Consider the following 27,860-nt stretch of genomic DNA (forward strand, 5'->3'; position numbering starts at 1 on the left):
AAGAAGAAAAAGAGGGGCAGGTTATTCTGAGAACCTTGAAATGAATGCTCAGCTAGATTGTTACTGCCAGTACTTCCCATGATGTTCTAACAGCGTAATGAAGATAAAATTTCTGTGTCACATCTTTTCACAGGAGTGACATTTCCCAGATTTTTCTGAGGCTCCATGAAAGCTCTCTGCCTTACCTCAAAGGAGCAAGTTGAATGGACCCAATCCAACTCCAGGTATCACTGGGTTCCAATTCTGAAATCAGACTCTGAACCATGGGAGAATAGGAATAGGAACATGGAAACCTGCAGGTGTGTTTATCCATCAGTTAGTGCACTGGTACCAGTGTAGAATGTGGAAGTGAACATAGTGAAAAGCACACCCACTCCTCCAGCAATACTAAAGAGACCTTTTCTCATTACTCTTCTCTCACAATCATGCAAACAGAAGGCTGGGAATGCTGTTTAATGCACAAAGAAAGTCAAGAAGCCACCAATATGAATGCAAGAAAAACAACACTGGGGGGCTGTCAGACTTCATGTACTCAGGAATGAAAACCTTGGTGTGTGAAATCAAGCATACACTTCTTTATACAGACTGTATACACACATGCATACGTTAAACATATATATGTGCAAACTAATCTCTTTTTTAATGTTTTTCAAATTTTTTCTGTTGGCTCCTTAACAATTCCCAAAGGAGGAGCACACTGGAAGTTGCTGATGGTTGGAGATCTCATTTCTTCCTTGTTTTTCACATACTCTTCAGAAGTCCATGTCTGGGACTCAGAACCACTGCACTGCATAAGAGGTTAACTTATAGGTCTCATTACATTTAAAATTCTGTAAATAATTTTCCAAGGAGGAAGTTGAGCTGTGATATGGAAGTGTAGCTGGCACTTAAATTCTGAGGCCAAGAAGTGACAATGGCTTCCCAAACAAGAAATGGGAACCAAAAGTTCATAATTCCTGACAGAATTTATTTGTTGACCGAATAAATTCGGCTTTTAGCCATAAATTGTCAATTTATAAAAGGGAAAGAAAGACAATATAATATCTATCTATGTAATTCAAATACTGAGGTAATATCTAAAGTTTATAAAACTTTTCAATACTGAAACACAGCAAGTAATTGCTTCTATATAATTTCTGTCCCTTTGAGGGGCAGGTTATTTTTAGGTGAAATATATCTTTCTATTTGCAGATGATTTTAATCCCACCCTTTTGCATATTCCTCATTTTTCCTTCCTATTTTAAAAACATACTTACATACTTACATTATCAAAACAGCCTTTTTCTTTAGCAGCCTTTACCAGTCACTGGACTAACTGCCTAGGTTTTCACTTTTCTTCTTTTGAAAAAACTTTATTTTACATTTTTTTAAATTGTAGAAATATTTCCCTGTGGTTGTGAGGTTCTTTGTTTTCATCTTTTTAACTCTCTGATTTCAGAAATTTCCACTACCTTGATCTTAATTTAATGATGAGAGTCTTGACATCTGAAACCACTCCTGCCATTTTTTAATAGTTTTCCTCACAAGATATAGAGGGTTGGTCATTTATGTTTTTAAACAAGTTATATTTGCACTTAAAAATGCCTATATTCCAAACAAAACAAAAAAAAAAAAACGTGAAAAATTTTTCATTTTCCCTTATTTGAGAAAAATGTGGTGACATTGAAAATTTATCAAAATGTTACGAAAATCTGTAGAACACTATTTAAATTTGACACTTTAAATCTGATATTTTTTACTTAAAATTTCAATGAAAAAATGAAAGGAATGAAAAGAAAAAAAAATGGGTTATTTTCCAAACCGTTAAAAAGAAGTAGCATATCTTTGTATAAATAAAGTTCTAAATGTTTCAACCAGCTGTAACCAGGGAACAATTAGGACTGTACACAGAACTGCAAATGGTCATTATTTAAGATAATTTCAAAGGAGCCTAAAAAGACCTTCTTATATTTCATAAGCTTTCCACAATCTTTGCCACTCTCTGTTTCCATCCTGCTTTTATTTGGCTGGACTTTTTAGCAATATTACTGGCTAGATTTTTATTTCATATCAGAGTAATAAATTAATTTTTAAAAAAAAAAATTGTTGGGGTAAATGTGCTGAGATCAAAATGTAAAAGTAAAAATTGTACCTCTAAGATTATAACAAGAAGAATAATGATCCTCTATAAATGTAAACAGAAGAAATGTTAACAGATGCCACTGGTATTTTACAAGTAATCAAACAGATTCCTCTTGGTTTGGCAGCATCTATCTTGAACAAAATTCTACCCAACTTCAGGTGCAGGGATTTTTTTTTTTTTTAAAGACAAATATTAAAATTTCTTCATATTATGCTAAATATTTCACTCTTTTCCATTATTTGAATGTATGTTACAAATTATTACCAGCAGTAGAACCATCTGAATATATTTTTCAACAAACAGAAACAATGACACTTTCATAAATGTTTCTCATACTTCTGAGTTCATCACACAGGAGGCTTTAACCTGAGTTCATATACACTTATTTCCCCTTGTGTTAACCAAAAGTGATATAAATTTATAGCTTTGTTAATACATAAATAAGCATTAAATCCAGGACAACCAAGTTCCTGGGTTGATATTCAGGGAATCATATTGGTTCAATCACATTCAGAGAATTAGCCTTCTTATTCTGATTCTGTACTTCAGCAGTGACTCATGTCTTTATGTGGATAAATAACATAAAAACTGAAGAGGAATATTTATTTCTTCCAAAAGCACCAATATTTGGAAGCTTGAATGCCTTAAAGCCATAGCACTTTATTCTCTGAAACAGAAATGGAAATGGAGAGTTTGAAAGTCCCACCTGACCTCATTTCTAACACTGCACTCTTTAGGCCAAGGGATTCTCCTCCATTCAATGAAAAGACTTGACTCTGTTACCCCATACTTCAGGCACTATTTGAAGTAGTTGAGTCCTGCCACAAGGAAAAACTTCTCCAGGAAAAGTTCAGAGTCCAGCACAGCAATGTGGGCAGCCCGGCCTATCAAGGTGTTGGCGGTGTTTGGCAGAGCATGGAACACATTGTGTCTGATTAAAGTGCAGTCCTTCGCCCCAATCAAAGGCTGGAGTAGGTTGTTAATCATTTCTGCATAAACAGGACCTGAAAAAGAAAAAAACAAACAAAAAAATAGAATCATAGAATAAGCTGGATTGAAAAGGACCGCTGAGATCATCAAGTCCAATCTTTGATCCACCACTGTGATTACCAGACCATGGCACTGAGTGCCATGTTCAGAGATTTTTATCAAAAACGTCCAGAGATGGAGAATCCACCACCTCCCTGGGCAGCCCATTCCAATGCCTGATCACCCTTTCTGTGAAGAATTTCTTCCTAATATCCAACCTAAACCTTTCCTGGCAGAGCTTAAGTCTGTGCACTCTTGTCTTACTGGTAGCTACTTGGGAGCAGAGCCCAACCTCCTTTCAGGGAGTTGTAGAGAGTGATGAGGTCTCCCCTGAGCCTCCTCTTCTCCAGACTGAACAGGCCCAGCTCCCTCAGCCCTTCCTCACGGGACTTGTGCTGGATCCCTTCACAGCCTCCTTGCTCTTCTCTGGACCTGCTCCAGTACCTCAATCTCATTCCTGAACTGAGGGACCCAGGACTGGACACTGCTGACATCTAAACTCTGTGTTTAGATGTCATATCTACATGTCAAATTTCCCACATCCCCTCTTTCTTTCCAGTATTGTTAACAGTCACAATGAGACGGAGAATGGAAGCAAAGCCATAATGCAAGAGGCAGCAGCCCATTTCCAAAATTTTCCAGGTGCCAGGATGCTGTTAACCTCACAGAACCCCTGGCCATCTGAAAAGGTCTGATGAAGCTGCTAGCACCAAGAGTGGGACACTCCTCAGCATTTAGTCTCATTTTCTCTGTGGTGGAAGGAAATGCTCTTCTTTCCTTCAGAGGAAGAGGGTTGGACTCATGCTGCCTCTAACTCAAATTCAAAAGGGACCAGCAAGACATAGAGGTTCATCTGTGTTTTCTGGGAAATCTAATGCAAGAAGGACATCATGAAGATGGTTGAGGAGTTTACAGGGCAAAATCAATGACTGAGGAAACTGCTACTCAAATTATCTACATCGAATGTAGATCCAGCTCCTGCTATGTCACACGTCTCCCTGGTAAACAGTCACTGGAAGAGCAAGTTAGAAAATTACCTTTTAATTCATATCTGAGATAGGATAGAAAGAGCTGTAATTTAGTTAAGGTGTGTAAAAGCAACCATCTTGATTATCAGGTCTGGGTATCTCTTTCTGCTTCCAAAGACTACCACAATTTCTAGGTGATCACTTATGTGAAATTGATATAAAATTACACTGAACTTTATTTCCAGAAGTGGTATTAAACTGAAGCCACTAAACTTGCTGTAAATAAGAAAGACTGCTTAGAACAAAGGAAGTACTTGGGACAATACACAGCCTGAGCTCACAGGAGGGCTATGCCTCAGATGGCATGAGCCCTAAGGTGCTTTATAGAATTTTTTACAAAGCAATATGTGTTTAGATCTGTCACTAAATTACCTGGCAATCATCCAAATATTACTGAGAACAAAGGGACACCTTCCCCCCCAACCTGGGATATACTGAGAGATTTCATTATATGAAACAAAGGTGAGACAATACTAGTAAATCAGTAAACTATAGAAAAACACTGCCAAGAGCTGATTCTATTATCATCACCTTTAAAAAAATAAATTAGAGTGAAGGGGAAGAAGCAGTAAGAAGCCTTTGATTATGACTTGATTGAAATTTGTGCTATCAGACAAAGAGCTTCTTAAAAAGGTTCTTTTATTGATTTCATTAATTTCCTGTGGGAGGAGAACACTTTCTTCCTTATCCAATAAACATTTGCATTTTCATCATGCTGATGAAAAACCCTTCTAATGCAATGACCTCAGTTGTACAAAAACACAATTCCTTGACAGCTTTTTAAGTATAGAAAGGATCTTAAACATACCTGTGTGTCTGTCCTTAAGTGCATTTTTGCACATTTCTATTCTTGCTGAATGGAAGGGTACATATCTGTCTTGGGGTGAGGCCACTAACACAACATTTTTGAAGTACTGAAGACCTGCGGCAAATGAATTAAATAAATTCATTACAATGATGCACAGCAATGAAAATGCACAGAGTGTCAGCACATCTACTTCATGTTCAAATACACTTGAAAATTTACGAGGCAAAATAGATGGTAATAATTAAAACATGCAACACAAGCTTAGAAAGACTCATAATAGCATAAACCCATTTCTGCTGACTCAGTGCACTCTTTGTTATCAACAATCATACAGGTTAACTGTATGTCAACAAAAAAAAGTAAGAACTGCCTCTGTTTAAAAAAAAGTGTTTGATTAAAATTTTAATCTTGCAAATATTTATGCCTCTAAACATTGGAAACATATACACAACCCCACTACTGTCAATGAGTGGTTTTGGATAAATAAGTGTTCACTAGAATGGAATTCACATTCAAAACAGCACAACAAAATTGTACAATTTTCAAGCACAATAGAGAGAGCAGGAACCAACTTCACTGTTTTTACATCAGTATGTTAGCTCAATTATTCATACCTGGGCCTATCTACTTCTTCAGATTTTTCACCTAAGTATCTACCTGGATGATTCTGACTCTACAGACAACCCTTTTCAGATTTAAATTTCTTTTTTTCACAGGGACAATATCTTCCAAGGGCTACCAAGATGTGAAGAAATGGATCACTTTGACTCACAACATGTGCTTGGGAATTTGTTGCTTGTGAAGTTATGTGAGCTTTTTGTATAGAGCCAATTTTATTTTTAATATTTTTGATGGTATTAAATCAGATATCAGAAGTACTCCACAAAAATGAGAGCCAGAAAATCAAAGGGATGATCCAAATAAGGAAATTCAAATTATGCCAGGATATAGCAGGTTCCCATCATTGATTATGTTATGTAGTGTGTATCATGAAACTATGAAACAGCTCTTTGTATAGCAGACTATGAATTAAAAAGTTACAGTCATCTCAGCATAGTCTCTGTTACCTATTAGCAATGTGCCAAAGTATGAGAAAAAAATATACAATAGTGACCTTGTGACTGTATATTTTGCACCAGTTTCCTCATAAACAATTTTAATAATAACTCTTAAAAAATAGTATTTTCTGGATCAGAAAGATCATGCTTGCTTTCTTTTTTTAAGAAAAGTTTGATTTATTTCAGTTATTCATGACAGACCAAGGAAGGGATAAAGTGATCTCTATTTAGACATAATTTTTTCCAGTGTGTCGACATAAATCTCTCTGTAGTACAAAAGTGTCACAATAGACATGAATAAAATCTGCTCTTCATCTCTCAGAGTCGTCTTTCCTAGAGATGACAGATGCTAAATTAAAAAATAATAATAAAAAAAGGAAAAATGGTTTTCATCTAGTAGCATAAATTATGCAAAGTTGACCTGTCAAGAATAACACTTCTTCCTTGCAGAATACAAATTTAGGTGTGTGTTCACTACAGCATGGAGGTTTCTTTGGTGCTAACAGTTTGCCAAGTTTATTCACTGATTAGTGGCATACAAAAAACGTACAGATAAAATAGAGAGTAGATTTCAGACACAGCCGACCTTCTCAAAAGCGAGGGTGTTTAAAGAAAGATCATTAACAAAATACAGGGTTTATTTCCCCCTGGAGGACATGGCAATCCAGCACAAGCATCTGGAACAGCCCTTGATAATTGCACTGTCACATCAAGCCCCACTCACCCGTTTTTTGGCTGAGCTGGTAGAGGAAACACTTGCGCAGATCTGCATTGTCCCTGAAGGTCAGTTGCAAAAGGGACCCTGACTTTTTCAACTTCTGCATGAGCCACAGACCTGAAATGAAAAGCAGTGCATATATTTTATCCTGTTTGCTAATTATCAACCTAGAGAGGTGGTAGAACCTGATATAGTTGAAGATGTCTGTGTTGGGTTGATGTGGCACCGTTTTGGTAGCAGGGGAGGGGGCCCTAGGAGTGGCTCCTGTGAGAAGATGCTGAAAACTTCCCAGGCTCCAAAAAAAATCCAGCCTGTCACAACCAATGGATGTGCCTCCTAATGGGATGCTGTAGGACCTCAGGGCAGAGGAGAGGGGAAGGTGAGAGCAATGCCAGCACAATGCCTTCCTCAGGTCAGTGAGGAAGGAGGGGGAGAAGGTGGCTGAGCAAAGGTTCCCTTGCAGCCCATGGAGGATCATGGTGAAGCAGAAGCAGACCTGTGCCAGGAGAGGTGACAGCCTGAAACAGGCTGTGACTGTGGGAAGTCAACACTGGAGCAGTCTGCTCCTGAAGGACGCACCTGGTGGGAGGGACTCAGGTTGGAGGGGTTCATGAAGGACCCTCTCCCATGGGTGGGACCCCACACTGGAGTCAGGGAAGGCTGTGAGGAATCCTTCTGCCTGAGGAGGAAGGAATGGCAGAAAACTATGTGTGATGAATGGACCATAAACCCCAGTCCCTCTCCCCCTGTGCTGAAGGGGGGGAGTGGGGGAGGAGACAGAGATACCAGAAACAAAGTACTTTGGGGCCAGGAAGAAGGGAGGAGTGGGGTAAGGTATTTAAGCTCTGGTTTTTGTTTTCTCTTTTCCCTGTTTTGATTTGACTAATGATAAATTAAATTGACTTTTTTCCCCAAGTTGAGTCTGTTTTACCCATAATTGGTGAGTGAAACCCTCTAGCCTTTATCTTAACTCATGAGGTTTTAGGTGGATTTTCTCCTTGCCATCCTGAAGAGGGGGAAGGAGGAGTGAAAGGCCATGTGCTCCTTTCTCACCATCTGGAACTAAATTAGGACAATGCCCCTACCCATTGCAGAGGGCCTGGACCAGATGACCTTTGAAGGTACTTTCCAACCCAAATTATCCTATAATTCTGTGAATTATCCATGTCATGGTAGCATAAACACTCAGGAATGATGAACTGTGAGACCTTCCATTCTCATAGCACTGTGTGTTCTTCAGCCTTGGAGATGCCTCTCTTTATTAACAGTAGACAGAAAAGTGGAAGAATACAGTGAAAACAAGGTCAACCTCACATTGCTTCCCACCCTTGGATCTTTCAGGGAGTGCTGTGCTGGACCCTGTAGTAGGTACTGAAAGCCCAGCACACTGTACTTTTTTCTGTGTGGGTTTGAAGTCTCCAGCCAATATACTTCACAATTTCAGTGTGCAAATCATGTTGTTAGGATATATTGCTACCTCCATGTGTTGGTCTCTCATGCACTCTGCCATGGACTGCAGCCAGTCACAGTTTTCCCATCATTTCTTACCTGTACTAACCAAAGTACTGTTGTTGTAAAGAGTTCCCAAGTGAGGCCCAGAAAGGGAGAGGAAGGTGTGTAACTTGTTGAGGTAATAGCGAAACCTGGGGCGAGTTAATACAGATCGAATGATGACGTTACCAAGGGAATGTCCAATAAAACTGTTGGGAAAGAAGAAATTACATTAACATAAAAACCATCTGCATTTTACTTAATTTAAACATAAGGGTGATATAAATTGCTCTTCAGGTTAATCAGGGCTTTCAGGAACATTCTTTGAGTTGCCTTTTCACATTTTTTTCAGCCTACTAGGTACTCTTCCATCTATAACAATATAAAAATTCATCTCTGTGTTTCAGTGGCTTTTGACACAAAGCACTTACAGAAAAACTAATTTCACTGAATGTTGCTCATGTAACTCAAACAGTTACAGACTATTAACTATCAGAACACTTACCTTATTCGGGATATGGAGAGGTTGTACAACTGGATATGCTGGATAATTTCATCCAATAGTCGATCAGTCATTGTGTCAAAATCAGCAAAAGTATCAGTCTGGTGAAAAATTAAACGAGTAGGTCAATTCAAATATATCACACAACACAGATTGGTGTTATTTTTAAAGTAAAATGCAAGAAGAAATACATTAGCAAGTTCAAGTATTCTTTGTACGTGATCCAGGGGGGATGGGGTGAATTTTTCACAGCGTCCAGGTCCTTTAAAAATTGAAGTTCTTTGAAAACAGTCATGAAGTTTCACTTTCAGTTTATTAGTAAATAGTTTTCAACTATTTTTTTTCAACTAGTATTTTTTTTCTCATGTAGCATCAATAGTTAAAAAAATACCACTATAAGTATGGGTCACACAGCTCTCATTAAAGCCCATGTGGAGATTCAGTGGACTCAGTGAGCTTGTAGGTGAGTTAAGGAAAATTTTTCTGTTGAAGAGACTCTTTGGTGCTATATTGTGCCTTTTAGGTTTAAGAGGACAATCTCAGAATTCATGTTAGGACTAGAGTAACCCTACACTTTGTAGAGCATGGAAATAGGATGCTCTAGAAGACATTTTATATGTTAAGAGGATTAAATTACCTCCTGTGGTTGCTTCTCTTTCTGTACCAGCTGTGCCTCTAACTTTGGCACGTCTCATGATAGGATAAACCTGGACACACCATTTCTTAATACTAAGAATATTAGGACGAGTTATTCCACAGTCAAGAATACAATCTTAAAGAAGCCTCACTTGACAGTAGTGAGAACTGCTAATGCTCAGTTGCTCGAGATAACATAATCTGCATATGGAAGAAATGCTTTTGGCATTTAGGATTTAACAGATTACTATGATAAAATCATTTGCAGCACTATACATTGCCACATAGTTATGCTAATGATGTTAAAAAAAATTATTTGGTCATCTTAATGAAATGCTGTGTGTTTGCTATTCAGTTGTTACCAGTAAGAGAATGAGTGCTAGAGAGAAATATCCAATTTGTTCCTTGTAACAGTGCTGGCAGTTGTGATAGAATAAAGCATATAATGTATTGTTCAGTCTATATGGCTGCTGGCAGATCTTATACAGAACTGTGTCATTTGGCAATCCAACAGGACTCTGACTCAAATTCATAACTAATGAGATGATGCAAAAACAATCATCAAATGTTGGAACAGCTATTTGAGCAAACATGTCAGTAATTAATGCTTTTGTGACACAACTCATCTTGCTAATTGCTGCTCTTGCAAAGGAAAACATGAGTGTATTCTCTTTGCAATGAGAAAGGAGAAATTCTTTGCAAAATAAATGTTCTCTTTATGTTGCATGTATGGATGTATGTTATGACTGTTTTACAAACAGTCCACTAACCTTCTACCTGTTTGGGTTTTTTTTTTAATCTGCATTGTTAGTTAATGATTTCCTTCTAGGCTCATTATCCCAAATCTTCCAGGTTGTTTAGAAGTGGGAGAATAGCAGCCTGAAGATTAGCCATAAACAAAACACATCAAGCATCATATTTCATCTGGTTTTATCTCCATCCTTCAGTATCATGTTAGCCTGATCAAGCTTGTCAAATGTATCATAAATGAATGCCTAAAAAAATTATTTGCATTTTCATATATAAAGCAAACTTGACCTAAATGGCTGATTTATTTTTGTCATTTTAAGTAAGGTTCTCAGAGCAGAAAAAAGGGTGACAGGATGCTCACAGCATCTAAACAGCCATGAAACTACACAGGTTCTATTTCCGGCGCCTTGAAAATTTCCTCGCAAACTATAAGAGGACTAAAAGTTTCTGTTACAGGTTATAGATAATGTTAGAGGTGCTGCAAAATGTTTTATTCTCTAAAAAAACAAGAGACTGATGAAAGTGTGAATTGTACTCCTCATTACTTTCATCTTGCTTATGTTCAACTGTGCAGGTCTGCACCTGACAGAGATGTGTAATGGAGGGTGGCAAGTTCACAGACTAACACCAATTTGTCTTGTCAAAATATAAAAGCTGTTGAAAAATGAAGGTTGGAAAGTTTTGATTCAGAAAGTTTTGACTCAGGTTCCTCAGCAGCTCATAAATCAGAATAATGTTTCTGACTGGGCACTGGAAATCCTAATCTTTTGCATAAAGTTAAGCTTCTGCACTAGCAATGGACTTTTCAGGAAGACATTTCTTTATCATTCAAGGAAATAAATCTTGCAAACTTTGGAACAGGAGAAGCAATAGTTGATGCAGCAAAAGGAAGCTGACAACACCTCCATGATACTCCACATTTTCCAGAGACTTTAGCATCACTAAACTTTCTGGGGTTTTTTTTTGGCTGGTGTTGTGTTGCTTGGCATCCAACAGGCTGCTATGTTTGCAAACGGTCAGGATAAATCAATTTTCTTCTAACGTCTGTTCCTGAACGTGTTAATGTCATTGTCTTAGACTTCAATGCTAGGAATATTTTTCTGGTGGGTTTGAATATCCTATCAAAATAGGAAGGAACAGGCTTTTATATTAAGTACAATATAAAATTCCCTGGATTCCCCAGAGCTTTTGCTTTATTCAGCTGCTGAAAAGGCTTTGCTGAAAACCCTCTTTCAGCAATGTCAACAGCTTGTAGCAGATCTAAAGGAAGAGAGAAATTAGCTCTGTACTACCTGATTTCTTTCAGACATTAGGAAGTCCAGTTTTCCACCAGGGAGTCCAAGTTCTATAAAAGTCTTTACGAGCCGCAGATCTGCACTGTTACCTAGAAATAAATGGAATTTTTTAAGATGTAATTCAACAACAACAAAAACTAATATAGAGTCATTATAATACATTCACCTTCCAATAAAACTTGACAGCAGGGAGCTCTTGCTAAATGCTGCTAAGACACCCTGGGATCATGCATTGAAACAGCAGACCAAGAACACCCACAGGTGGCAGAAGGTGGGTTTGGAATTCACCTCCTGCTGCTGGGGAATGCATAAATGGTGGGGAAGAAAGAGCAAAGATCTGACCCAGAATAACTCTTTTGATATTTGCTGAACAGCAGACATAAGACAAACAAGATAAAATGCCAAGGTCTGTCCTTCCATCTTCACAGCTGGTGAGGCTGCCAGGGGGCACTCCAGCCCTGCCAGGGACCTGCTGAAATATTGCCAGGCTCCTAACATCTTGGGAGATGACCCATTCCATACTAGGAAATTCCAAAGTCTTCTGATATGTTGCACTGGAAAAGGGCCTACCTCCACCTCATGAGGACATTACTGCCAGCATGACATTGAATGGTAGAGTCCTTGCTCTAGTCAGCAAGTGGGTTTTTTTCCACCTTTCTGAGAATGCTTAAGATTTCTGGGTCTCTACCCTTCTCTGTAGTCTCAATTTTATCATCTATACCTTTCCATTTGATATCAATATTTTTAAGTTTAACATGTTTCTGCTTAGAAACCATGTATGTAAAAAAACCCAGGCCATGTTTCCTCTCCAGTAAATAATGATTTTTTTTCTATCACTTTCTAAAATTGGCCACTATCTACCATATAACAGTGGTGTAGGGGTTGAAATAATGTTTTTATCCTGGTGACATTCTGCAAAAAAACCCAGATCACCTGCAGAAAGACAAGAAGAGTTCTTGTAATGCACTCCCCCTGTACACAGAAGGCCTAATGTACTTTGGTGGAGAATTCTCTTTATTAAGCAACATCAAAAAAATTTCAGCACCCATTTCATAGGGCAGATATGTAATAGTCACCTAGATCCTTTATTACAATGGACTTTATAAAATAATAACTACATACTTAGTATGTAGATAAATACTTCCCTTAGACTCCCCATTCTTTCATACTTGCTCAATTTCTACCCTTTTTTTTGTTTGTTTGTTCACAGCAAAATGATCTGCAAACAGCACTTCCTCCTGGACTTACCATCCAACCCATGGACACAGACAACCAGGTGAATTCCATCTTCCAAATTTTCTTCCTCTTCCTCTGGTGGAAAATATGGGATATCAGAAGCTAGTACAGGTAAGTCACTGTACAGAAATCCTTCAATCTTCATTTCTTTTTTAAATTTTTCTTTGGCCTGATAAAAACTGGAGAATATATTAATTAATCACAATAGAACTGAGTGTTCAACAACAAACCTGTAAACTAGAAAATGAGTAAGCAACTTTCAAATAGAGACCTGGATATTATATCTTATCCATTCAGAGTGAGAGAAATCAGGATTCAGAGAAGAAAATCTGAGTGATTTGGCTATGTACAGGGAATAGGCTAAATGGGCTAAAGCACATTAGCACCTCACATCTGCCAGAGGAAAGAAAGGTTTGCAAAAAACATTTTTCTGGTGGCTCATAACAAGCAGACTAAGAAACAGAATTAGCAGTTTTGCATCTTCACAATATCATAAGCCTGAAATACAAATTGTCTCATTTTGCTGGCATCAGGTGCATTCATACGCAGTTCGGTGTTCCTACAATTTCCTCAGACTGTGGGGCTAAAGGATGAAACTCATAGATATTTTTGGTTCTTTTTGATTTTTGGTTCTTTTAAAAACATTTAGTAGCTAAGAGGAGGAGCAGCACAGTGCTAAAAGAACTAAGCTAGCCCCTTTCCTACTCAAGGCCTAAAATTTAACACATAAATTCACTCTGAAACATTCTGTTGGCTGAGGATGCCACTCTTCAGTGGCTTTTTGACTTAGCAAAACTTATCCAGAGCATTTAGGAATTAATAATCACATCATTAATTGTAGAATTAGGTAGAAAACTGTGATGAACCAGGTTAGGAGATATAAACCTTTAATCCTGTGGAAAGCTTAAGTCAACTTGATGTAATGATGAGAAATTACCTACACCAGCCCTACTGACTTTAAAGGAACACAAAAAAAAAAATGTAGCATTTGGGTCATGATTCTGGAGAGCCTGGATTAATGCACATGAATGTAAGCAGAACTTACAGCAGGGTCTATAAAATGAACCTCAAGATGTTCAAAAAAATAAAGGAAGCCTTGGGTGGCAAGTGATTGTATATGCAGAGAGTAAACTTTTTGTGTGGCTGAACAGGTTGAGACATCCCTGTTCTACTGTTTTCCCTCAGCATAGCAAAGACATCAAAATATAACATAAGTAATACATGTGCAAGAATGTCAGGCTGTGAATTGGGCAACTATAGGTAATTTATGGGCAATGAAGAATGTAGAAAAAATTAATGCCAATTTTTCCAGTCTGAGAAGCTGAAGCTGAGACTCTACCAGTCAGTTTGTGCTTCTGTTTCATAACTTAACAAAGTGAAATTAATTAAAGTTAAAAAATAAACAAAGCTTTATGGTGCCGTTATAATGAACTAACAACGTTGAACCAATCCTCAAGACTGGCTAAGGCTGAATTCACGAGTTCATAAATCTTAAGGATTATAAGGACTGTTTTTCATGAAGATTAAGGACTTAATGTTTTTGATAACCTTGGGCTCTCTGTGTTTTCCCCCTTCCTGTCTATTATCTTAATGTCTATCATTCATTCTATTTAAACCATTTTTCTATTTGGATTATTAGATTGTAATTCCTCAGGCAGCGACTGTCTCTGATCACAAGCTCTATGGTACACATTCTGTATTAGGGCCCTGAACATTGTCAGGGCCTCTTGGCATTGCAGTAACATGTAATTAGACAAAGTAACAAAGTACTTAGACATTCTTACTTCAGCATCCTTTCATTGGTCTCTTCATCCATCTCATCTGAATTAGAAGAGACAACTCCGAAAGAGCCCAGGGGCTGGCGTGTGATGGGGAAGGCAGCCTGCTTTGCAGAGAAGCCAGCTGTAGCAGGGGTCTCTTTGAGCACAGAAGAAAAGGGAAGACAGGTGGCTGTGCAAGAGACTGACAGGTTAACCACATCAACAGCCTTCCTGCTTTCCAGGGCTACTCCGTCCGTCGTTGCCAAATGAAACCCAGTGCCATTAGCTACAGGATCATGCTCTTGGCTGTTGGGTTCCTGAGGATATTCCGACCTGTAGGATCCAACAGCAAGTCCTGCAGAGGCAGGTGAGTCATTGAGCTCAATTTCTTGTAACCCCTGCATTTCTGCATACAGTGCTGGGCTCTCATCAGCAAGAGAGCTTCCACACTCTCCTTGTGTTGAGCCAAATTCAGTTGAGGTCTCTGAAGGAGCTGGAACAGGATAGCAAAACTCTGGTTTTATGCTTCGTGAGAAACTCTCCTCTCCTGAAGTTCTGCTGTTGGAGGAAAAGTCTTGTTTTATTTTTAAACTGTCTGGCGTAAGTTCATCCTTTGGATCCTCGATGCATGTATCAATCTCATCTATATTTTTGTCCATATGATTACAAGCCCTTGGTGTTTTTAAGCTGCACTCACCATTACTCTGCAGTGACTGGCACTCAGAGACATTATCTGGTAGCTGACAAATGGGTGGTTTGTTTTCCAAGGTACAGCAAGTCTCTGGAAAACCTTTCTCCTCTTCATTTTGTAACACACTGTTACTGCCACTGTGTTTGATGGAGGACTTGAGATGTCCTCTTGGTTCAGGCTGTCCATTTTCAGTGGCAATTTGACACTCAGGAAAGTGCACGATTAATTTTCCATTTCCAGCTTCCGTTTCCATGCAACTTTTTAAATTTTCTTCTGAATCTCCTGAGCTTGCTTCACCGTATTTGGATATATCCACATCTTCTGTGGGCTCTTCGGGGCTACTGATCTGAGGAGCGGAGACAGATTTTGTCAGTTTGGTAAGCTCCACGTCCCTCTCCTCTTCCTCAAAGGGCAAAGAGCTGATGGATGTGAGGGATGCTTGGATCCCACTGGGCAAGCTGGTATTGCTTTCTGTGTGGCCACCCTCCAGGGAATTTCTGTGGCTGGCATGCCTTCGGACCAAGTGGTGGAGGATCTCTCGATCGCTGGGCAGCTCCAGGGCCCGGCTACGAGCATCGGACCACGCCACAGAACTTGGTTCACTTTCAATGCCTGAGTCTGATATTATAGAGGAGGATCTTTTTATTACTCCTGACATCATGGTAAACTCTTCACACTCCTCACCTCGTTGCTCCTTCGTGAGCAGTTTCACTTCAAAGCTGTGTGTGGGCACAGCTTTCAAAACTGGGAGCAGAGCTTTAGTGTCTGTATCTCCTGTTTTTTCAAGATTAGTTAATTCTTTCTGTGCAAGCTCAGATGGAGAGGAATTATTGTTGGGATGACTAGATTCATCTGTTTTATGCAATTCAGTCCTCCCTTCCAAATCATCAGTTCCACATGATCCACACTCATACTGACCACTGACAATTAACATGGGCTCACTTTTGTGGGAATCCTTATTGCTAGGTTCTATATTTCCACAGGTAACATCCACTGCAAGTCTACTGTCTTTCAGTACAGCTTCCTCAGGTGTTTTAAAGTCTTCTGATGTGCATTCTGTTTTTCCTGGCTCTGAGTCAGAAGCAGTTTCCTTAGTTGAAATATAAGTATTTTCACATTTACTTTGGCCTTCTTTGTTCACCTGAGATGTGGAGTTCTGGTTTAAACCTTTAGCTGCACAAGCAGCACCTTCAGTACTGCTGTATATGCAGGAGGGATTCCTGCTTATCCTGTCTGTGTGTATTATCAGGGTACTTTTCCCAAAGTCTCCTTTCATTACTGTAGTGGCATCATTTGATGCAAAATCTTTGTGAGCATCTATTACATCTATTTGAGCAGGAACCTCAAAATCTGTAAAAACTTCCAGATTCTGATCTGAAAGAAAGAAAGAGAAAAAGAAATAGTACTTGCAAGAACACAATTAATTACCTCAAGGGTATGTGGGACTTTGAAAAGCAAGTGGAAGGCCGAAAGAAGTATTTATGTTTATATCATATTTATATTCATATTCATATTAATTTTTAATGTTTATATTTATACTATGTAAATTAGATTATTTACAGTAGATACAAACTATATATTACAAATGCCAATACCAGAGTGCATTCAGCCTGAATTATACTACCTAAATATTACAGAAGACAATAGTTACACAAAATATACTTTTCTCAGTATAACTGTATCTAAACTGCTGCTTTCTACAGCAAGTAAGTGAAACAAGGCTGATACTTCTATGTATTTCCATTGCCATATGATACTGTTTGCAGTGTAGCTCTTGCTTGTGAGTCAGTTTAATCCTAGCTTGAGAGTTTAGATACCCATAATGAGCACTGTCAAAATGTAGGCAGTTAGATAACTGCAAGAGTGTAAATTTTGGACCATAGGCCATGTTTACTAGACTATGGTAATCTATAATATTGCTCCTTGCTAAGCGTAACAGCTGAGTAAAAGGAAATGGAAACCAAAGGTAATAAAGTTTTATTACAAATCTCTGGAACTAAGCAATTTCATGAGTAAAAATTTGGTTTGGGTACTCAAAGGGAAAATATTTTTTTTTGGAAAGCAATGCTGCCTTTAGAAGTCAGTGTTGGGCTTTATACTGAAACTGTGGGCTTTGTTCTGAGTTTTCTTACCACTAGATGTCACAATGGGAATGGAATTCATAGTGCTGTTTTTCCTTTAAATTTGTACTGTAGCAAAAATCCAAGAGTTTGTTTTCTTTCTAGATTTTGCCTTCAGCTCTTATAACTAAACAGTTTACCTTGAATATGAAAAATATGAAGCTAAGAAAATACTCTAGCTTGGTAATAGGGAAAATAGAAGAATTCAGCTCCTTGCATACTGGAAAAAACTGATTCAAGCCAGAGCCAGCCCAAGGGATGTGCGATTGCTTAGCTAGGGCTGGTGAAATGAACTTCCCTCAGCTCTAGCTGTTTCATGAAGTTGTACCTTGTGGTTTTTCACTCACCTTTGCAAGGTATATCCATGTACCTATCTTCAAAGATAACTGGAAGCGTGTTCCAGTCCCCATCTATGTCAAGGCATTCTGCTGGAAGCGGGGGCATGCTGGTGAAATACTCTGAATTACGAATTTCAGTGGAAATCTGTCCATGACTTTGAATCCTGGAAGCAAAGAAAAAAAAAAAAAAAATTGAGTGTTGCAGTAGTTACTGGGCTGTTTTTCCATCATTCCTGAAAGCCAGGCAGCAAAGCTGGATGTGTAGGTAGAGGACAGAGGAAATGTTCTTAAAAGAAGAAGGGGTAGGACAGGATGGTGAGGGGGTATCCAGTATGGAATCCCCTATAGCTTGCACACTCCCTCACTGTAAAACCTCTTCTCTCTCTGAAATTGTTCCACTGCTGCTGCCACAGAATCCTGGTAATTACCATAATTCCTGCTGTCCTCCCAGGGTCACTGCAGCTGGCTGAGACTGGATTTCTCAGCTGGCTTTCCAGTCAGGAAGAGAGGTTGGCTGTAGCAAGGGTTTCAAAACCAAGATGCAGGATGTAATATGAAAAATTTGGTTGAGCAGTAAAGGAAGGAACAGGCCAAGAAGGACACATGGCAGGCCCTCTAGCTCACCTGTATCAGTCCTCAGAGCACTGCAATATCTCACCTACCATACTTACATATCTGGAAGAGTTAAGACACATCCATTCAGCCACTGCCTGCTGGCAGAGTTATACTAATTGTCTGTTTACATCTTTTGCATCATGCCACATGGCTTTTGTCAGTGAATATGGCATTAAACTGGCACATGAATGTGGGCCCAGCTATAATAAATACAATAATTTTTAGTTCTCATGAGCTTTTCTATGTAAGCATTTTCCTCAATATACAGGGAAAACATCATACACAATGTCTGTTTATGCATGCTGGATGATGAATTTGTCTGTTTATCCTAGGGAATAAAGAGGAAGGCCACAACTTTTCACAGATGGTCAGCTAAAAGCAATTCTGCACGGATCCCCTAGGACAGCACAATGGCAATATTTCCAGTTATCATTGGCAGAAGGCAGGTAATCATCCTGTCACAGTTAACAGGAGAAAACACACTTCACACAATGTGAGGAAAACTCAAGAAAGCAGGTTTGTAATTCATGCATGGAAGATCCCTATGTCCAGACCAGCATGGCAGCTTTAACTTCAGAACATAATTGTTGCAGTCTACTATTTGCTCTTACCTGTAAGCCACTTGTTTTTCTGCTAAGATAAACGAAATGTTGGTTGCTAAAACATGACAGCTAACACCTCATTCTTGCCTGCAATAACACCAGGGTGTTTAGAGCTACCTCTTACATCATAAAAAAGTTCTTACTCACATATTAATAGCATCAGCATTTCACTAAAGACCACATGTAAATAATGGAAGCATTAGTGGATATATAAATAGTGGATATTGGGAGGATATGTCACCTGCTAGTGGCTTCCTCCCTCTGTTAGAAAAGATGTGTCCTCTTTTGATGTGTCAATTGATGCTTGTGGGTGCTTGGTCTCACACAGAACTCAAAACCACAGTAAGGGAGGGGAAAAAAATTGTATTGTCTGGTAATAAGGAAGAAATAATTGGGGGGGAAAATGGTTACTGTTCAAGGTGCTTGTATAACTCCTAGAACACTGAGAGCTGATCTCACCTGGAGACTGTGAAACCAATTAATACTCCCTACTGCCCCCCCCCAACATCAATAATATTCTGGCAGCCAAATCTCTATTTTTCTATCATCATCTAGCAAAATCAAAAAGAAAAAATTACTTTTGCCATGGCTGAATTTACTACATAAACAAACTTTGATTTTAAAGTTTGGAAACGATTTTACTTTCTTTTAAATTCAGTCTCCTTGATGATCAATGAGAAAAAAAAAAAAAAGTATATGAGTAGGAAATATGTCATTCCTGTGGCTGCCTGAAGAAATAAAAGCACTTTTTACTATCAGGCTTCCCCCTGTGCAGGGTTATATTTGCCAGAATGGGGTGTCTGTGACCTTACCTCAGGATCTTGACATGGGGTTATCCTTGTATGTACCTCACTTACAACCTGACATGGGAGGATTAAGGGAGCACAGCTGGGCCCCTGAAGCCATGGTGCTACTCTAATTTGGCAGAACAAGGTTGCCTTGAACAACCCATTCACTAATGAAGTCATGGCCCTTTCCATCAATACTGAATCAGCCTTAATGTCCCTAGTGACAGCTCTGAGAAAGTAATTTTCTTCTTTGCACCCAGAGAGAAGCAGGTATCTCACTTAAGCCTCATCATTGTGACGAGTGGGTGTCATGGCCTTGAAGACCCCTCTGAAATATGTGTTTCCCCACTGGTAATGCTGTGATCCCCCATGATAACAGGGCCTTTTGGTGGACAAATAGTGCAGGCATCTGTCATTATTCATAAATTCATATCTAAGTATCTTTCTTTGAACTCTGCTTTCAGGGGTCAGATCCTGAATATTATCCATGTGGTCCAGTTGGGATCACTGACTAAAATGGAAGGCAGAATTTTCCCTGGTGCAGCTCTAAAACTGTTTCTTCATATTGCCCAGCTTGGTTCCAAGCAAGAAGTGTCAAGCAAAAGGAATTACTTACCTTGTCAATGATTGATGATGTATTTTTGTGAATGTAACCCAGTATAGTGTTTGTTTTCCTTGACTGTTTAGCACTGTTGATTCTTGGTCAATTAACAATCAGCCCTGAGCTCACATCTTTCCCACAATTCCTTCAGCTCATGTGATGTTATTCTCAATTTCTGTCCTCCACTGCTACATCTAGTGAATATCCATAGCTTTGCATTGGCTGTTTGATGCTTCTGGCTGCATTTAAAGATCCTTTCTTCTATAGACAGTGTGGCTGGACCAAAAGAAATCTATGGATGACTGCTCCCAGGTATGTATATTAGTGATGGACAAAAGCAGATTTTTATATTTTAAGCTTTTGTTCCTTGTCTGCAGTTATTTGAATCACTGGATCTACCATAGTGGGTTTAAGAAGATAATTGAAAAAAGAGATTAAAAAATATTGCCTGCCCTGGTGGTGATGGTGAAGATTCAGTCTGAAGAGAAATGCCCCAAGATGCAACAGGTGAGAAAAGAGGTGGGGAAAGAGAATCTCCTGCATCATATCCCTAGACTATAGTAAACTTGAAGTTAATAGTTTCTGGGGGTCACTTACTTTTGAAACTGATTTCAATGGTTTCACAATACAGAGGTAGAAGAAACTTAGTGATTCCTCTATAACCAGCAGAAAAAACCCTCAGTCTTGATTGCAAAATTCTCTACACTAAATTTTCAGTTGTTACAGTGACAAGAGGGGTTTAACAGGTTACTTACAGGCCTTCCTGGAATGTCAGCACAGCTTGTTTCTGGTGCTCAGTGTAGAAGAAGGCTTCAGAGAATCTCCTCACCTAAGGGAGAAACACACAAGTTAAACCTAAGACCTTCTGAAAGGTGCTGAGTAAAATCAAGTTAAGAACAGAGGAGTGACTCTCAGGACCAGATTCCTCTGTGTGCTCACTCTGCCTTGCACCACTGTGGTGACAGAAAAGCCAAAGTGCTCAATTCTGCTTCACTTTCCCTGTCCAACCCCACCTGCTTTAGGTGGTGTTGCTGTGTATTTTGCTAGGAGCCAAAATGTGTCCTGAGGCAGATCAAGATTTACTTATGTGTATCTTTTGTTCTGACTGCTTTTCTAAAAGCCATTTTCCCCTGTATTCTTAAAGTGTTCTAGATTTCTTCCTTCCCCCCCACCAGTTAGCAGCAGGGGGGTCAGTTACAGAATTAGAACAATTCATAACTGATCATCTCTGCTATGGGAACACCCACAGAGAGTAAAGAAAGTCTTATGTATCAGGTCAGAGGAGGACAAGCCCTGTCATGGTACAACACATCTGCCTGTGCCATGATACAAATGAGAGCTCTTCAAATCTCTTCATGGGCACTGGATCTGTTCAGTGTTGGATAATCAATTACAAAAGAACCACAGATCTGAAGTGGCTGGCAGAGCAGGGAGTGTGAAATATGCTATAAAAAATTCAGTGCTGCTATCTGCCCTGGAATAAGCTTTGAGTTTAAATGAATCAAACATAATATGCAATCAAATGCACTAAGCTGTTAAGCTGCAGCCCATACATTGCTAATAATGTAAAAGTGACCTCTGTTACAGAGTCAGAAAATGGCAATGGAAAGCATATGCCACAGCATCTTGGCATCTCCCTAAATCCCAGCTGTGCTTTAACAAATGGCCTTTCTAAAAAAAGGACTAGCATCCCTTCAAAAATGCTGTATCTTAATAGCATGACTTCCATCTGGGGCTCTCAAACTGTTTTCCAGAGCTGGAAGAGTGTTACAACACACAGTTTGCATGGGGAAAAACTGAAGCACACCAAGATATGTGATTTGATCAAATCCAAAATGACTCCAGAGGTCAAGCAGGCAGGCAGCATCAGCCAAGGCTGAAACAGACTACAGGCTGGGATTCACCCTGCTGGATCCTGGAGCACACAGAGTTCAGTCCTTCGGCTGAAAGACACCCAGGTCCTCTCAGAGTAAAGGAAGACCAAGTTAAACTAACCAGGGGAGGAGCCTCAGTAGTCTCAGTTACTCTGGAGAGTAACCAGACTTCCAGTGACTTTGACAGGAACCAGAACATGAGTTGGGATGTCAACACCTACACTGTAGGCTCCTAAAGCTAAGCAAGGTGAACCCTGCCTTTTTTTTTACATCCCTTGTCTAAAGATTAGATTGGACTATGAGTTTAGCTCAGGTGATGTGCTGAACTGGTGTTTGGTCAATAACCAAAAATGTTCTACTGAAAGACACAGCATTTACTGAGCTAATCAGATAAACTGATCTGACAGTTATTTCAAAAGAAATGTGCCTTTTGTGCCTTTTGTATTAACAAGTACAAGAAGCAATTTCCACATGAACAATATTTTGTTGTGTGCACCTCACTAGGAGAAAGGCAAGAGCTAGCTATATATATCTGTGTCATGAGAAAGAGAACAAACCTCTATTACTCACGGTAGTTTTTGCAAAAGAAAGTGAGATAAAATAGTCTTTTTTTGTTATTTTTTTATTGTGATGCTGGTGCTTTTTAAAACATGTGCTTATGATTTACACCAAGTACTGTACCAAGTACTATCAAGTACAGGAGATGTACATCTCTTCCCACCCACCTCCTTCTCTATGTTTTTTTCTGGTGTTCAAAGTGTACTCAGTTTACATGAGATCTTGGGTCCCATAAAAGCAACAGCCTTTTTTTTCTAGAAATTGAAATGTATTATTTCAAATATTGGGCTTCATCTCTTCTTCTACTCTGGTCTTGCTTACTACATTTCAGATAAATACTCATATGGACAGAGTAGTATTGGAAATACCCAGATAAACTTTTCGTGTCTATCAGAACATTACTAATGCTTAATTTGCTTTTAGCTTCTTAACATTACCCTCAGCATGTGATGTTCCTGAGTCAGATAAGATGTGACTTCTGGATGGAGTGTTGCCACCTCCAGGAACTGGGTCCACAAGGCCAAGAGGTGGGAGCAAAGCCAGGCAAGGTCCTTGCTTATTTGTTCAGCTATTTTCTCTGGATTGCTTAGTAGCTGAAGGAGAGAAAAAGAACATGAAGGAAAAGCAGTTCATATGTTTGATTAAATCCTATCAGGCACAACAATAAAAATTCCTCTTGATTTAGAATTATCATTAAAGCTACTATTTTCAGTTATTTTACCCCAAATAAAGCTGGTGAAGCTTCTATTTTTTAAGACACATATTTTAGCAGGTGGAGATGTGGAGAAAAAAAAATTAAAAAGCGGGCTCCAAATTATCCACCAGATGGTGCTGAATGCTCTGAAATAATAAGCCATGGCCCATCATCTCTTTTTGGCTGATGAAAGGCAGCTTCTCAGCCATGTCACACTAGGATACCAGATGGGTGATTGAAGGAAAGGGGGAAACAAACCATGAACCCAAACCCAAAACACGGTGTCTTCAACAAATGATGCAAGAAGACATCCCAGGGGCTGCTGTTGTTTCTTTTCCCCACTAGGATATGCTGAGTCCCTCCATACCCTCCAGCTCTGGGCTGCAATTCTGTACTAAAGCTCTGTAGCCCAGAATGTGCACAAGAGCAGCAAAGTCTCTGACTACCAACCTCCCTATTTTCACCACTTTTTAAACAAGAGACAGTCATTGTGTTTTACCTCTATGTTTAGGGACTAAGAGTACAGAACTGAGCCTTGACCTGCTTCTAGGGAAAGCCTTATTATTTTTCACATTTTATTATGCAGATAGTTTCCAGATTGGTGACACTGCAAACTAAGCCAAGATTAAAGCAAGTTGTCTGTGTGAGAGAGATAGAAACAGAATGAGAGATATAGAAATAGATAAAACATGTGTGAATAGCACAGATATTGTCACGGAATTTACATTGTTTAGGTACTGTTCTATTGTAACAACTTGTCCAAATTGGCACAAGCTCCACAGTCTATACTAGTATTGGAAAAATCAGGGGAATACTTGTAGACAAAAGACTCTCAACAAACATTTCTCCTTGCAGAGTCAGGGGACTACTTTATTTACTCAATTTTATATGCTGTATGCTAATTATAATTTTCTCATTCTTCCCTATGCTGTCCCTCCTGCTAATAAACCGAGCAAATCAAACCTATCAAATGTCTCATTATAAAACATTTTTCCCAGTGATCAATTGACTCTTGCTTTTCTTCCTGGCACCCTTGACAACTTGTCTGTGTCTCATGTGAACTAAACAGAGCAGATGTGAGTCTGAGAGAGTCATTCAGTCACTTCTGTGCCAAAATCACTTTTTCCCTCCCTTAATCCTCCCTGCACGTTTAGGCATTTTTATATTAAAAGATCTGGTTGTACAACCCGCTAAGGTATATTTTCTCCTGTCATCATAAAAGCTGTAATTACAACCTACCTCCAAATATTTTTTGTTCTGTGTACTCTCATATTCTGAGCTAGGTTCACTGAGGATGTTAAAGCAATTCAGCTGGTGACTTGTTAAAGTTAGTCTTGACAGAAATGTTTTGTGAGTAATTAAAATTATGTGAATTTTTTGGTGGAAGAGAAACATTCAACAAAATTTCTGGTGGCACCAAATTCTCTTCCCTCCCCTCCTGTATTATGTCACTGGGTTTTCTCAGAGCACTTGAAAAATGGACTTGAAGAATGTATGGGCAGATTCTGCTGAAGAAATTACCTGAAGCTCCATACAAAACTGAGAGAGTGTCTCTTCCACAGATAATTCCTCTAGGAAAAAAAAAAGCAAACACAAAGACATAGATCAGGTTTGAGAACAGATGTGAAATGTTAATGCTCTGCTGTTTATGCATGTGAGAAATAGGTCGTTTGATATTCTTCTCCAAGAAAAGAAGTTTCTGTTTGGATGTGGGCATTCCACAACCCACCTTGTACTGCTGCAGGTGTAGGTACAACTTCTGCTCATGTAATCTGGACCACCAAACTTTTAGAAGTTCTGAAACATTTTTGCCAGGACAAAGAAGAGAGATTTTGGCTTTTTGTTGTCTGCCCTCTCTTTTGCTATAAGCTTTATTATTAGCCTTTGGTTTTTATGGCCAACTCCAGAACTGAATGCTGAGTCTCACCACTGCTAAGTCTGAGAAAATGATGTGCAAGAAATGGCTCTTCCTGCTGTGCTCCACAGGGCTGTGTAAGCAACACCAGGTGTCTGACCAGTAAAAGAGTGAGCACCTCTGTACTACCTCCAGTGTGAAGGACCTCTCCACTCCCACAGCAAGCATCAGTGCTTTTATGTAGTCCCTGTCCCTGTCCTGAGAGAATCCAGGACAGAGACACTTCAACTGCGTCAGAGACTAAGGCAAAGATGGACATAAATCAATTCTCCAACTCTGGCAGCTTAACTTTGCAAAGCAGAACTTTCTAATAGTACCTGTGAAGGAAAAAAGTGGAACACCAACAGACCAATCCTCTTTCCAATCCACAAATGACTCTTTTTCAATAGTACTGAGGAAAGGTGAAAGAACAGACTTAGATGGGTGGTGCCTTGAAAAGACCCATCTTCAGATTGTAAAATATGGAAAACAAATTTTAATGTCTAAACTTTTAATGTCCCACTTTTATGTTTAGACAAGGCTATTATTTTTTCAATATACTACAGAGGGAATTAAGGAAAAAAGCAAAAACAGAATTAAAAAGTCTGCAGAAATTTATAGTCTTGTGTCTGTCTTAACTATGTCTAGAAGCTTATGATGAGATTCATCTGGCCAGTATAGATGGTGACAACTGGATGATTAATTTACATTCTCCTCCTGGTCAGTGGAGAAAAATGAGCACGTACAAGGTGTAGTTCATGACATCCCAAGGCAGAAAGCACTACTTCTCAGATGAAATATTCTTTTTCCTAAATGGACCTGTTTTGCCCAATTATTGCAAGGAGACAGATATAAAAATTAGTTTCATATTCATCTTACTGGGTGAATTTTGAACCCCATAATTTTGCAACAGGCATCAGAAGATTTTCCTTGAAGCCAAATCTTCATTAAATTTTCAGACTGGGAATAAAATAATGCAAGCAGCACTCTGCTCAAGAGGCTAAAAAGATATTTGCATTAGCAAATTTGCATGCATTACAACAAGCACATTTGGAAATTAAGTGCCTGCTTCAGTACCAGTAGTCATTTGAAAACCATGCTAATTGTATTTAGAAAGCCAGTATGTGCTCTAGGTTGTAGTAAACCAACCATACATAACTGCCTATTCCCAGCCATGTCCAGATGAGATCGAAATAATCTATTATATGTGCCTGATCACAAAGATGCCTCAGGCATGAGTTTTGTTGCATGTTGGATTCTGAGACCTTACAATCTGCAAATAAAAAGGCTGTGTTTGGGGTTTTTGTCCTCCTAGCTGGATTAAATAACACAGTATGTGTTCTTCCCACCCTATAAATTCTGTCTGTCTTGGAGGGAAATATATGTTGAGTAACAAGACATGAAGTGGAAAATAGGAGCTATCAAGCATATAGGTCTTCAGAGCATAGTGCATGATGTTTGAGCATTCTTGTATGTAATCATTAAACAGTGAAGCTGGAAAATGTTTTTTTGCTCCCTTTTAAAATCAGATCATCTCTGCAGCATAACAAACTGGTAACTTCAAAATCTGTATGCATAAATATAAAGACACTAAAACACAGATGTGAAATCATGAGCCACGTTCCTTGAATTCAAAGAAACAGGTGGGAGAGCAGGAATTAGTGAGGGATGCACCTCATTTTCACAGGGGATCATGCTGTCATTACAAACATGACTAAACACAAATTACAGAGCTCCATCCCTCAGATCCAGGCAGCCAGTACTTGCATGTTGGAACTAACAGGCCTGACCAGCCAAAGAAAAAAAATGCTTCTGCCAAAACCAGAAAACCTATTAAACAATTGAACTGGGAAGAAAAGCAGAATCATTTTAAAAGAGCAAGTGGTAATTATGGAATTAGCAGGGAAGAAACGCATTGCAAATTGTAAATAAGGGAGTATGTTTCAAAAATACTCATATCACCTTTCAGATTTTTCTTTTCAGTTTAAAAAAAAAGTTTGGTCAAGAGTAAAAAATGTGCTGTTCTTCCTCAGACTTCATGGAAATTCAGAACTGGAAACTCAGGTTTTCAAAAGACAGTTGAGGCCAAAAATCACTGAACAGCAAGTATTTTCATACATTTCTCAAAACATTTTACCCCTCTACAGATCAGGCTGCATCTTATAAAAGATTTGCATAAACTGAGAAGGCAGTCATCTTAATCAGTGTCCCAAAATAAACACTAATCAGAAAGCAGGGGCAAAGATCCTCTAAACTGTCTGAACATCCCAAAAATTTTGGTACTAAAATGTGTATTGAACATGCAGCACCATTAAATATTCAGTGATTTTAAATGTTTCTTAACTTACCCAACTTCAGCTGTGGTAAATCAGGAATCTCCTTCATTATGAGCATGTAATACATGTGAAGTCCTTTTTGAGCATTTAAGAGCAGAAGACAGAGGTCCTTATGCCATTTGTATGCATGCTGCATGCAGTTCTCAGATGGGACATAAAAGCTGCCCTGTGTAACAAAAGTATCAAGAAAATAAAATACAGAGATTAAATTCCATCGTCTCCATTTGTCCTAGAGGTTTACACCAAAAATCAAGTTGTGGGCAGCCTTTCATTTCTAATCAAGCAGTTGGCACCAAAGAGAGATTTTAGCCATCTC

General features: G+C 38.9%; 1 protein-coding gene across 1 annotated transcript in view; it reads right to left on the minus strand.

Moving 5' to 3' along the window:
• Positions 1-2,391: 2,391 nt before the first annotated feature.
• FAM135B (family with sequence similarity 135 member B) overlaps positions 2,392-27,860 on the minus strand; it is a 178,972-nt gene continuing 153,503 nt past the window's right edge. The window contains exons 8-20 of the mRNA XM_071738441.1: positions 27,557-27,710; positions 24,836-24,885; positions 23,058-23,213; positions 20,944-21,017; positions 17,592-17,746; positions 14,458-16,498; positions 12,686-12,852; positions 11,435-11,526; positions 8,760-8,857; positions 8,312-8,463; positions 6,770-6,880; positions 4,988-5,101; positions 2,392-3,126 (exon numbers count right to left, since the gene is read on the minus strand). Of these exons, the coding sequence (XP_071594542.1) occupies positions 2,921-3,126; positions 4,988-5,101; positions 6,770-6,880; positions 8,312-8,463; positions 8,760-8,857; positions 11,435-11,526; positions 12,686-12,852; positions 14,458-16,498; positions 17,592-17,746; positions 20,944-21,017; positions 23,058-23,213; positions 24,836-24,885; positions 27,557-27,710 (3,570 nt within the window). The 3' untranslated portion in view covers positions 2,392-2,920. The remainder of the gene's footprint in view (positions 3,127-4,987; positions 5,102-6,769; positions 6,881-8,311; positions 8,464-8,759; positions 8,858-11,434; positions 11,527-12,685; positions 12,853-14,457; positions 16,499-17,591; positions 17,747-20,943; positions 21,018-23,057; positions 23,214-24,835; positions 24,886-27,556; positions 27,711-27,860) is intronic.

This window comes from Heliangelus exortis, chromosome 2, assembly GCF_036169615.1.
Source record: "Heliangelus exortis chromosome 2, bHelExo1.hap1, whole genome shotgun sequence".
NCBI lineage: Eukaryota > Metazoa > Chordata > Aves > Apodiformes > Trochilidae > Heliangelus > Heliangelus exortis.